General features: G+C 37.4%; 2 protein-coding genes across 3 annotated transcripts; both read right to left on the bottom strand.

Annotated features, from left to right (window-relative positions):
- Nucleotides 1-1,870: 1,870 nt before the first annotated feature.
- On the bottom strand, nt 1,871-7,291 carry si:ch211-165g14.1 (uncharacterized). Of its 2 annotated transcripts, none has more exons than XM_057345889.1 (6): nt 7,130-7,291; nt 4,527-6,406; nt 4,060-4,153; nt 3,246-3,295; nt 3,078-3,152; nt 1,871-2,663 (listed from the first exon to the last, which is right to left on the bottom strand). In XM_057345889.1, the coding sequence occupies exons 2-5, from the start codon at nt 6,402-6,404 to the stop codon at nt 3,108-3,110; spliced, it is 2,067 nt and encodes a 688-aa protein (XP_057201872.1). In that variant the 5' UTR covers nt 6,405-6,406; nt 7,130-7,291; the 3' UTR covers nt 1,871-2,663; nt 3,078-3,107. The 2 variants fall into 2 exon arrangements, with proteins under 2 accessions (XP_057201872.1, XP_057201873.1); XM_057345890.1 differs by having other exon boundaries at nt 1,871-2,659.
- Nucleotides 7,292-7,621: 330 nt separating this feature from the next.
- Nucleotides 7,622-12,528, bottom strand: mfsd13al (major facilitator superfamily domain containing 13a-like). The gene is made up of 6 exons (XM_057346390.1): nt 12,170-12,528; nt 10,624-11,352; nt 10,351-10,505; nt 8,982-9,065; nt 8,758-8,901; nt 7,622-8,561 (listed from the first exon to the last, which is right to left on the bottom strand). The coding sequence occupies exons 1-6, from the start codon at nt 12,314-12,316 to the stop codon at nt 8,420-8,422; spliced, it is 1,401 nt and encodes a 466-aa protein (XP_057202373.1). The 5' UTR covers nt 12,317-12,528; the 3' UTR covers nt 7,622-8,419.
- Between the last annotated feature and the right edge of the window lie 56 nt (nt 12,529-12,584).

The following is a 12,584-nucleotide window of genomic DNA, read 5'->3' as shown; positions in this document are numbered from 1 at the left end:
TTGGCTGAACATAAATAAAGAATATAAATTGATTATTTAAAAATAAACAAATATTTTTGTCTTTTAATACAATTTGAATAAACTTTGATCAAACAACTGCTTGAACAGTTTGAGTTAGTTGGGTCTTCATAAAAACAAGCACTTACACCTCAACATTGAACACACAAACCTCAACCATGGTAACAATCAAAAACCATCATTCATTAAAAAAACTCTAAACACAACAGATAACAAACAATAACAACAAGATTAAAGCATAAATTATTCCAGCAAGAACTAAAACACTAATCTTTAAAAGAAAAACAAATAAGAAACACCTAATTGAACATGCTGCAGTGCATCTTGGGAACTTTCAAACTCTTGTTTGTTCATTGTACATTGACGTAACTCAATTTTTTACATTTATAGAGGTCTTTTTGAGTGAACTTGCAAAGAATTTTTCACACAACTCATATTTTTAATTTAATGAAGAAAATGTTTGGTTACAATGAATGAACTTATTAAAAGAAGTTCTGTGAACTTTTTCATGGACTTTTGCTCAACCAACACAACAAAATTAGTTGTTTGAACTTTTTTTGAGTTGGGTTTTTTACAGTGAAATACACAATTGTGTAAAGCTCTTCTAGCACAAATTTGTTCTACAGACATGAATGATATCTTAAATTGTGCCGTTTGTTGAGGACAAGAGTGCTTTTTCTTTTTCAAGACATCTTATCATTTTAACTTGACTGACAGTAAACAGTTTTTAAAGTCCCACTGACTTTCACTAGAAGACAAAAATCCAAATACTTTTGAACCCAGTACACACTATAAACCTCCTTCTAAGCACATAGTAAAATGTTAAAAACGTCTTAAAACAAGTTTGTTTAGAAAAAGTGCATTAAACAAAATGGCAAAACAATTAAAAAAACTTCCATAAAACCTTAACATTAGCAATGCACTTAAAAATATCTTAAAACATTTTAGCAAACATAGATATTCACACTCGCATTTGGCAGACGCTTCTATCCTAAGCGACTTACATTGCATTATACTATACATTTGTATCTGAGCATGTGCAATGCCTTTGATCGAACCCATGACCGCATTACTAGCGCCATGCTCTAAAAAATGCGCTACAGAAAAGTCTATACACATAGATGTCACATTCAACTTCTCCAAACATTTCAACATGTCCAACATTTCAGTAAAAAATCAATAAGTTAACGTAAACAAAAAGCACTCGGCCAGAAGCACTTCCTCTATCAGTTATTTTGTTTTTATTTAACTTTTACATATTTAATGTTTGATTCATTCCTAAATAGCACATCACATCTGGCAGACACATCTATTTGACGTCTGTATTTACATCTGCAATACGTCTCGCTTTCAGATGTCATATAGACATCTATATGATGTCTGTAAGATGTTTATGATTTAGAATGTATGTAAAACTGCTCTTTGTAAGATGTTTAGCAGCTGTTTTTACACAGCAGATGTTTTCCAGATCTTTAACAGACGTCTTACAGTTGTGCGTGTGCTCGCTGTTTGGTTGAATTGTTTTAATGTTTGTGTAGTGTTAAAAAACTGAAACAGGAAGTGTTTCTGGGCCAATGTTGGTCTAAAAGTATTAACTCCAAACTAAACTATGGTAACATATTTAATTTTGTTAGCTAACGCCTTTGTTTTATGGTATTGCATTAGTTTAGCGATTATAATGTTTGGGTCTACACAACAGCACATATCATTTAATATCATGCCTCTGTGTAAAATGTTTCTGACACATGATTACATGAGCTTGCCTGGTGTTGAACTTCTGGCACCACCATCAGGACAAATTAACATGAACACTTGATACAGGATGCAGTAACACATTACCCAATCATAGGAATGTAGATTAAAAACGTTTATTAAAACAGAACGAGACATCACAAGGCATCAGGTGAAATGCAAAATTCCAGACAAGGTGGATCCTCGATTCTTCGGCCACAATTGAAATTGAAAACTGAAATCAGATCCATATTTAACCCTGTAGCCGTTACCCACATCAAATGATAAAGTTACTTTACTGCAGGTGCCAAAACACGCCTGGTCTTGGTCTCAAGTTCAAAATAAATATACACATATGCATTAGACATAAATAGAAATAAATACACATAATAGTGCATACGGTACCATTTTAGGACAAGCATCTCATTCAGCACCTGCTGACATCACTCCTTCAGTTTATGTTACATATTAAATGAGAAATGAGCCATTGGAGTTCATGTAAGCTCAATGTACGTGTGGTGTTTGTGTTTTTATTTTAAATCAAGTAATGCTTTCATTAGTTAAATCCATTCACTGTACAATGCTGTAAAGCGCTTAACTGGATTCAGTCTGAAGTAGATCAGGAGGAGATATTTGGCCTTACGGAAACTTCAGTGAAGATTTAAAAATCTCCAAAGGTTGAATACATCTCAAGTGTCCAAAATGCAATGGAATGCAATAAAAAAAAAATGAATCCAGCATTGTCTGAGGGAACCTCTCGACCCGACAAAAAGGCAGCGGCAGACAGAGAACATGTTCTGAACAATTATCTGCCTGAGAGTACATGATGTTAACACTCAAATATTAGAAGAATAAAATCAAATAAAAATGTGTAAACTCCAAAGTCAGAGAAACAAATGTCTGATGAAGTCTACCTGTGAAGGAAGAATAAACATGAAAAAACCAATAAAAATTTTCATCGGTCATTAAGTAATGTCATGTGGAAAAAAGGTTGACTTTCAACAGACTCATGTTATCTCAATTTCGGTTGTTATTTTGACACCAAGTAAAGGCTAAAATAAAGTCAAATGTGAGGAAACCAGTTTTTCAACAGCACTCAACTCAATTCAGTACCTATCTGCTGTTATCTTGATTGAAAGTACAGGGTCAAACCAGGGTAAGTAATTACATCACACAGATCACATTTTCAAAACACAATGCATTCAGTGTCTGACCCTGTGAATGTCCACTGTAAGTGCCTCGTTTTTTCACATTTTCATTGAGTGAACTATTCCTATCCATAATGCCACCTTCAACAATTTCATTTTGAGCTTTCCAAGGTAACACACCTTCCAAGACATTTCATTGCCTCCCAGATGTCATCTGTTCTTCAGTCTGCTCACACTTAGTCTGGAGGATTTATTCTGAAACAAAAAGACATGAACGAACACTGAAGATTATACCAGTGCAAGACATTAAAGCAACAGTGTAAACTATAAGCCGTATCTTAGAGTCACCTTGTGATTAGAGCATCTTATCGTGAAGTTTTCCTCACTGAGTACACAGTCTGTGGAAAATTAAATAGGATTTCATACATTAGAACTGTTAACACATGACACATGAATCAGTGTAAAAATGAGAGTGAGATAATTCACAGAGCAGCCTGAGTGTCAGAGTCGTGACACGGGTGTTAAAGCACCTCAATGACATGCTCTTACACAATGAACAAACAACTTTAATACATACACTGCCCGTCCAAAAAAAAGTCACCACCAGGATTTAACTAAGCAAAAAGGTAAGAGCCTCCCATTGGATTGGAGGTCTAGGTTCAGCAACGTTATGTGCCCAAAGAATGAGGTCAGCTGACTACCTGAATATACTGAATGACCAGGTTATTCCATCAATGGGTTTTTTCTTCCATGATGGCACGGGCATACTCCAAGATGACAATGCCAGGATTCATTGGGCTCAAATTGTGAAAGAGTGGTTCAGGGAGCACGAGACATCATTTTCACACATGGATTGGCCACCACAGAGTCCACTTCTCTCCCATCATCAATGCAAGATCTTGGCGAAAAATGAATGCAACTCTGGACGGGAAAAATAGACATTCTGGACATTGCAGAAGCTTATCGAAACGATGCCACAGCGAATGCATGCCATAATCAAAGCTAAAGGCGGCCCAACGAAATATTAGTGTGTGACTTTTTTTGGACGGGCAGTGTATTACAAACAATTAAATGTTAAACAAATTGATAACCTTTTGGCTTTGAATGGTGACTTGAATGGTATGAAGGGACAGTGGTGGTAAAGTAAACAGATGACCATTACCTGACTGCAGGGCACAGGGGAAGTGATATTTATTTGGGCAATCTTTGAAGAAACATCCCAATGTGGCACCGACTCTGTGACAGTGTGAGCACACCTGCAAAAAATTCAACCAAACAAGAAAACTTCGCGGTCAGAAGATTCAAAGACAAAGTCACTTTTTCTTTAATAAAAAAGATAAATGAAACGTAAAAAAAAACTATCAAGTACTGGTCCTAGTTCTATTTTATGCAAAACAATTTGCAATAACACATTTTTTTGCAAATCATTTTTTTTAATATTTTAACATTACTTTCATATTCATATTTCTGGCAACTAAAAATGAGTCAGAGAAGTAACACAACACTGTTGAATTTATTGTACTGCCTTTTGATGATTTAAAAATAACAATTGATAAATTATTATTTTACAAAAAACATGTTCATAGATTTTTATTTAATAAAACAATAATACATAATTTATTGACTTACTATTCCTTGCGCCAACCGGATGGCTTCCCCCAATCCGTACAGTTTTCCTTTAACCAAAAAGACACCTGCAGACCAAATGCTACAGTCCCCGTGTATCCAGTGTTCACTATAAACACCAGACTCTTCATCCTTCTCTACACAGTTCTCTCTTCTCTGCCGTCTAGATGATGACATATCTGTCCATTTGATAACCTGAGCCACACCATCCTCTAAACTATAGACAGAGTCTAAATCGCTGCCCTCTTGTCTCTGAGCAGGGGGACTGCTGTTGTTCTTACAGACAGGCCGAACTCCACTCGGGTAGTATGGCCCATGTAAATCCCCAAGACCTTCACAATTGGCCGTCCTGCCACACAGGGAGCAGATGTTCCTGACGTGAAACCTGTCATCTGTGCCAACACGTCCCAGCTGCAAACAAGAAGTCGTTGGAATAACACCACAAACGGTCGGCTGCTGCCCTTTCTTGGATGCAAAATCATCCTCGTCCCTAAAGTTGACGATTGTGCAGGACGAGAACTCCATGTGAATGTACGGGGCAAATTCGTCCCCCTTAGCATCTTTCTTGTCCTCTTTAAGGTTTGCATATTTAAGTTTGATCTCCGGTTCGTGAGGAGAAAACATGGACGTAGTCCCGGAAAAGCAAGGTTTGCGGCGTCTTTTTTTGGGTGTGCTCGCTGCCGACTTGCCGCCCGATGAAACTGGTGGTTTCTTCTGTTTGGGCCTGGGTTTGGATCGCTTCATGCTGTTTGTGGCTGGAGTCTTCCGTGCTTGCCTGGATGTCAAAGACAATGCCCCACTGGGTGGAGACCTCAGGATGCTTGTGTTTTCTGACGTAGAAGGGAAGAGTTTGGGAAAAGCCTGATTTGTGTCTTGATCGCTGTCCTGCGGGACGATTGGTATCATGATCGATTCCATCCATGACAGCAGCGATTTGGATTTTGATCCAGTCTTAACATCCTGGGCTTTAAAATCTGGTCCATCCAGCACAGGGACATTGTTCACATTTTTGGGAGAGTTGAGCGTTTCACCGTCACTGTCAACTTCCTGGCTTGTGGAGGAATTACGTCCATTTGTATGCATGTCATTGATTATAACTCTCCTAATTTCAAAGCGACAGTTCGGAGGCGTCTTGCATTTGGAGTTGGTTACCGGCACCTCAACAATGTCACTGTCATCATCACTAGAGATGGACTGAACTGAGCATGGAGATGTTTCTTTAGCGCTGGTACATTGGGATTCAAGAGTCTGCACAGCAGTTTGATTAACTGCTGATCTGGTGGAAAGTCGCCTGTACGCTGCAGCATTGGTGTCCTGAGGTAAATGTGATGAGCCCTTAGTCTGTGACATGACCGACACAGTGTCACTTAAGTAGGTTTCAGCACAACTGTTTACAATGTGTTGTCGATGTGTTTCTAATCCATTGTGCGCCATCCTATCTCCTAATGTGCTTGAATCTGTTTTCTTGCAAAGTTTTTTTGTTTGCATCCAAACATCATCCATTTCCACACGACAATCCTCATCATCATCCACCAACACATGGACAGATGACTGACCATTGATCTGTGGTAAAGGTAAAGAGCAGGGGTCCCGGGAAGACACGCCAGAAGCCCTTGACCCACGACGTTGTGATGCTGATTCTTGGTGATCAGGTGCATTTGGATTGCAAGGCTGAGTGACGTACCTATCCGACCGACGTTGTGACATTTTTTTTTTGTTGCTCCCTGACGTAATGCCACGCCAGCTTGACTTTTTGACCAGATTCAAAGCCTTCACTGCGTTTGTCTTTAAAGGACTCGGTCTGCAACTCATTGATAGATCTAATACTGAAGAACGAGACCCCTGAAGGTGCATGACATCCACCTGGTTGAGAGGGTCCATAACTGAAAGATTTTAAACAAGATTACTGAATATGTCAACATGGATCTATCTGGATTATTATAGTATGTTAACTATAAAAGGATGGCTTGACAATAAAATCAATTAAAAAATCAGGTGTTTGATACAAACTCCTGAATGTTTACAGGAACTGTAAACTGTTGGGGTTATCCAACATTATAAATAATGTCCTTGACCTTCTGTAGGATTTGTAATGTGATATTGTTTTTTTTGTAAGGCTGCTGTGAATCTATACGTAATGTTTAAATCACTATACAAATCCACTGAATTGAGTGACACCTAAAAAGGCTTTATTTTTAAGGTCAAATATCATTTACTACATATTCTTTCTTTCTTTCTTTCTTTTCTTTATTCGTTTGATTTATGACTTTTCTGTATTTTGAAAAATAAAAATAAAAACAGGTGACAGGTGTGAATGTTAACCCCAAAAATTATAATGTTAATACATTGATGTTACAACAGGTGTATCAAAACAATGTCACGAATTCATACACAAACATACTGTTTATTTCAGTAAAACATGTTTTATATGCGCAAATAAATTATTATGAGACATAATCATATTCAGTTAGGTTTATAATTTATGTAGCGAGCATTATTTGCCATGTTTCACAGATTGGTACTTATAATCATGAACTCAAATCAGACTGACTCATTATACTGGCTAAAGCTAATCAGGTGTCAATGAAACATTCAAAAGCACTTACCCGATAAATAAATCCTCCTTCAACTACACAAACACACGTGACATTATACAAAGGCACGACATTTTTATAAAAAGTAATTTGGTCTAAAACAAATGTAAAAGGAGTTAAATTACTGGCGACAGCAGGACAAGGGAGTTTTCATTTTTAACTGTGTGAATCCGGCTAAACATGGCGATCGGTAACTGTGACGCAATGTGGCTATTTTCAAAATAAAAGTCGTATTGAACGTAATTTCGTCGAGCGAAGCACTAAAGACAAAACATAACAATGCTGTAAATAAACGTGTAAATAGAAGTCAAGCACCTTGACCCATGACAAATATTTTTTTATTCATACAGCATATAATTATAAACATTAGTGTTGGTATAAAAAACTGAGAAATTATATCCTTTTACGCTTGGAAGATCTCGTGCTTTTTAATTTCAATATACATATTAATAAAGGTAGATTGTAAATCCACACAATAATAATGTATCACACAGTGTTTTAGCATAAAGCCAGATTTATTGAAAAACAACAACCAGACAAATAAATGAATTGTGTCATATCAGGAAATGTAAAATTTAACAAAATAGTTCAACTCATTTGAAAAAAATATGTTTATGCATTTATTTTCCAGCTTTGGTAAAAACTCAATTCAATTATACTCATAATTTTTTCTTTTAAGAAAAAGTTAATTATTTAACTCCATTTTGAAGTTGTCATCCGATTGCCAAATGAAAAATAATATTACCACAGCAGCTTAAAAAGCATCCTGGCACCTTTTTGTGCTACAGTAAAGATATGTCTTATGAAAAAATATAACGCAACACTTCAAAAGACTTTTGAATTCTGAATCTGGTCAGACATTTGTGTATGACCTCTAACCTGTATCACTGACTGGCAAAAGATTTCCTACATAACTGATATTCATATGCATCCACATTTTATTTCTTCTTATAAAAAATAAAGTCATCTCTATTCTTCTTCATTTCTATTTTTAGTCAAGTATTAAATAGAACTACTGTTGGAAACTGGATCCAGTATACATCAGTATCCATAAATGACAAGTTTACATTTCTGTAAATCTAATCAATGTTCCTCAAAGAATTCCCATGTAATTCCCATATAAGATGACCACCAACACTTCTAACAACACAAACCTCAAAACCAACAAACATAGACCCCTGGCACCTGATTTATCTATAAATAACTGCTTAAGTCTGTCATGTTTTGAATAAGAATCAAAATGTATAGTGCAAAGTTTTGCACATTAAAGTTTAATACAGACACAATAAAATGAGCTCAGATTCATCCATCTATATACTTAGAGTCCAAGGTATGTGTGTCTCGTATGGAGAATGGCCTCCATGCAAGCACCTGCAGAGCTGTGACACACAATGGTACCACACACACCAGGTAAAACATGGTGCTGTGCAGGGACTGAAGAGTACTAGAAAAAGAGAGGGAAATATTTTCTTAAATGCATTGCACTTTTTTCACCACTAGAGGAGGCACTATATTGGTAGTTACAATGAGCCGTATACTGTACAGTAGGGGCGGTTTGCCAGGCCTAGTTAAATTAGGACACTTTTACAAACATGCCTCACGAAAAAAACTGTGTTTGAATGTTAGATATTAAACCTTACCTTGGGTCTGCATTTTTCCCAGCATCTTTGATTTCTGCGTAGCCATATTGGTTCAGGATGGACACGACCAGCATAGGGGCCAGAGACTGAGCCGGCTTGGTGAAAAGCGCATTGGTCCCAAACACCATAGATGACAGAGGAGAACTAGAAACAATGTAAACCGCATCAGTTATTTAAATAATCATAGTATGCAGACAGTCGAAGAAAGAGGCCGAATGCATTACCTGCGCTTGTATTTCTGAAGGTCAGAGTCAATGATGTCAGCCAGTGGCAAATTGAAAAGACTGAAGGCCGCCTGAACCAGGACCCTTTAATTCAGGGACAAAACAGCATCTTTTTTTAGAAAAACAAAACAGCATCTTTTTTTAGAAAAACAAAATAGGTAGTTTAAGACCATCTATGAAAGAATGCCTTACATACTAACAAGCACAAAACACATAAACTGCTCTAGATTTTTTAAACAATTGTTCACCAGTAAAGACTGTAATACCTAAATCCAGCTCTAAATAAATAATGGCTATTGAACACGCCACTGCTATAGTCACTCTCTTGGTTAAGCACTAAATAAATATTTAATCTCCAAAATTTTTCGTCATCGCTCATAAACTCTAGTGTCATTCTAACCTTTATTTTCACTTTTTCTTTTGTGAAACACAATTGGTGATCTGACGGGATCATATTTTGAAAAATGTTCATAACCAAACAACATTGGACACCACTGACTTCCATTGAATGAACACAATACCACTGAGACATTTATCAAAATATCTTCTTTTGTCAAAAAAAGAGTTATATACAGGTTTTAAATGACTTTTTTTGGTGAAATATCATTTTATTATTTAGTCAGAAAATCTAACACACCATAGCTCTCAAATCTAATATACTTTCACTTATATTTACTATCACACAGGAGAACCATTGGCATCTGACCAAACTGACATTACACCTGATGCATCAAGTCAAGCTTTAAGTGACAAGTTTGATCATGCAAAAGTGTTTTAAATGTTTAAATTTTTGGTCTGTTTCTTCCACAAAGCTATCAAAAGATTAATGTTGTACTAGTTTTATTTGTACTGTTATTGTGTTTTTTCGAGCTTGACAGTAAAAGTCATCCAAATTCAATACGTAGAAAAGATCCTTATTTTCTACCAAAGTCTCCTTTGTGTTTCAAAAAAGAAAGAAAATTAAAGCAACACTTTGTAGTTTTTCGACCTTAAAATAAGTTCTGTGTTCGGGTCAGTACACGCAGCCCCGCCCATCTCCTGCCTGCTGAAGAGAGCGATATGGTTTCCAAGCGACATTTCTGCATTCGCCGGTTCCATCAGCGTTGTAAACAAATTCACGCTGCCCACGGGTGAGGTTATACAGCGACATTATTTACAACACTGGTAACAGACAATTGCGTTTATCAATCACATGGGGAAGCTGTGAGCAAAAGTTCAATAGTGTTGCTTTAAAGAATGTGGCTGAAACAAATGAGGGCTAGAGAAGTGATGCCATAATTTTATCCATATTTACGTTTTTTTTTTTTTTGATAGAGTCAAGGATTCAAAAATAACTAGAATGTCTTCCTTTGTGAGTTTCCTTTCTTACATGTTACCAGTGAGGAACAATGCAAGGAAATAGTAGTGGCTTGGACCCAAAAGTAGCATGAGTATAGCAGCTCCTGCCTCCACGTAGAAGGTGATGAGAATCAGTCTGTAGTAGCCAAACCTCTCGAGAAGATTCTGGCTGCACAAAACCAACAACTGTGGAGCAAAAATAAAATGGTTAAGAAGCTAATGTCTTGATGCCGATTTGGTTGTTTGTTTTCACTGTCTAAATCCCCAACTCTCAATATGAACGATATTAGTAATGATAATGCACCTGAGGACAGATGAATCCTGCTCCATACATGACGCTCTTGGCCAGCGTTGGCAAGACATCCTGAGGAATGAGATGCTCTGCAAAAATAATGGTGAAGTTATTGCAGAAAGCCACCATGAAGACCTGGAAAAAGTTCATGATTACAAAGAGCTGGAAGTCTCTGTGGGTAAGGATCTGCCAGGTCATGGAGAGAACAGATGACATTGAGAGCAATGGTTTCTGAAGACCCTGGGAATTTGTATCCGAGGTTTTGCTATCAAATCGACTTTCGCTGTGAAAGCCTGTGTATAACATGGAACCGCACGCTAGCACGGCTATCAGCACACTGAAGGCCTGGAAGGCTGCAAAGTCATCCATGTTTTTGGAGATGAGGCCACTGAAGAGAACGCTAGAAGAACCCACCAGAGATGCGACCTGGCTGTATTTAATCAGTCTCAGTCTGCTCTGATGGTGTCCTGAGATTTCTGCAAAGAGGGCACACTGAGCTAATAACACGAATGTCAGCATGCCATCGAAAGCACAAAGGGTCACAGATAGATGTATGCCGCTCAGCCAATCACCCGCCTCATACGTCCTCCATGGAAACCATGCTAGCAAGAATGACAGACAGTACAGGGGAGCCCCGTATAAAATGGAGAGCCTCCGCCGCGCACAGCACTCTATGCGTGAGTTGTCTTGTAGATAGCCAAACAGGGGGTCATTGAGGGCATTCCAGATCATATAGACCACCTGTACAGACAATAACAGATGACTGTAAAAAAACACTACGTTGCTTTATAAAGTGTGTGATAAACAAAATTAAGGCGGCTCATACCAAAATCGAAAAAAAAAACTATTATGCGAGGTTACTCCTCACTGAAAAATTGATTATTGGGTCATCAGGTCACCATCAAAATCTCCAAAAATTGCAAATTCAATATTGTCAAAAGGAATACTTATCAATGTCATACAATTTTTTCAACAGTTTAATAACTTTTAGGGGTGTAGTGATGCACTCAGCTCACTATCCAAAACAATACTAGGTTCACAGCATTATAATATTTTGAACAAAGGATTTTTCCAAAACATTAATATATTTATTTATAAAACATTAATATTGAGTGTTTAATTGAACATCTTTAATTTGTCATATAATAAAAAACGTCATTCCTCTACAATATGATATACGAATATATAATATTGATACATCACGGTATACCGGGCCACAATATAAAACACATAATACACCATTAACTTTTGCCACGCATTGTTTTCAGACCATGGAGGGACTGGACTGCTTGACCACACACCCCCTGTCTAAAACCCCGCCCTTCAAAGACGTCAGCCAATCCGGTGTCATCAAAGAGGTACACGTACAAAGATTGACAGACAGAAACGGTTTCTAATTGGTTTAAATTCGCGGCCGCTCCCCCTTTCCCTACTGTTTATCACTGTGTCTGTGTATCATGACTGTCCCCAAGAAAAACGAGTTTGATTTCTGTCTCGGTTACAGCACCTTTAATATTGCTAAACGTGTAAACTCAAAACCGAGTGCACCCGAACTCACCTGTGACTGATGAAAGGCTCCTTCTGATATTTTGTACTTGTTCAAGAAGAGTTTCACATAATAGAAACTAAAGATGCTGTTCATCATGGCAGCGCCGAGAGTGGTCATGGAGTAAGCTAAAGCTGCCGGATGAGCAAAGTGTTTCATGATGCTGAAATACTGATAGCCCAAAATCAACAAAACACTATCATACACCTAAAAACGACGATGAAACGGCTATGTTTTGTTTTCCGTATCTTGTCGAACAGTATGGCGAAACAATTAATTCAGCAAAAAAAGTAGTTTTCCATCCTCCTTCCACAATTTTTTTGTTTATTTCTCCATTGCAGTACAGTGGATACTGATTCCTGACATGCACTTCCTGGTATTCCAAATTATTCCGACAGCACGCCAGCATTGGACAAGACGTCGATAA

This window comes from Triplophysa rosa, linkage group LG11 (assembly GCF_024868665.1).
Source record: "Triplophysa rosa linkage group LG11, Trosa_1v2, whole genome shotgun sequence".
NCBI lineage: Eukaryota > Metazoa > Chordata > Actinopteri > Cypriniformes > Nemacheilidae > Triplophysa > Triplophysa rosa.
This window is presented reverse-complemented; position numbering and strand designations above follow the sequence as displayed.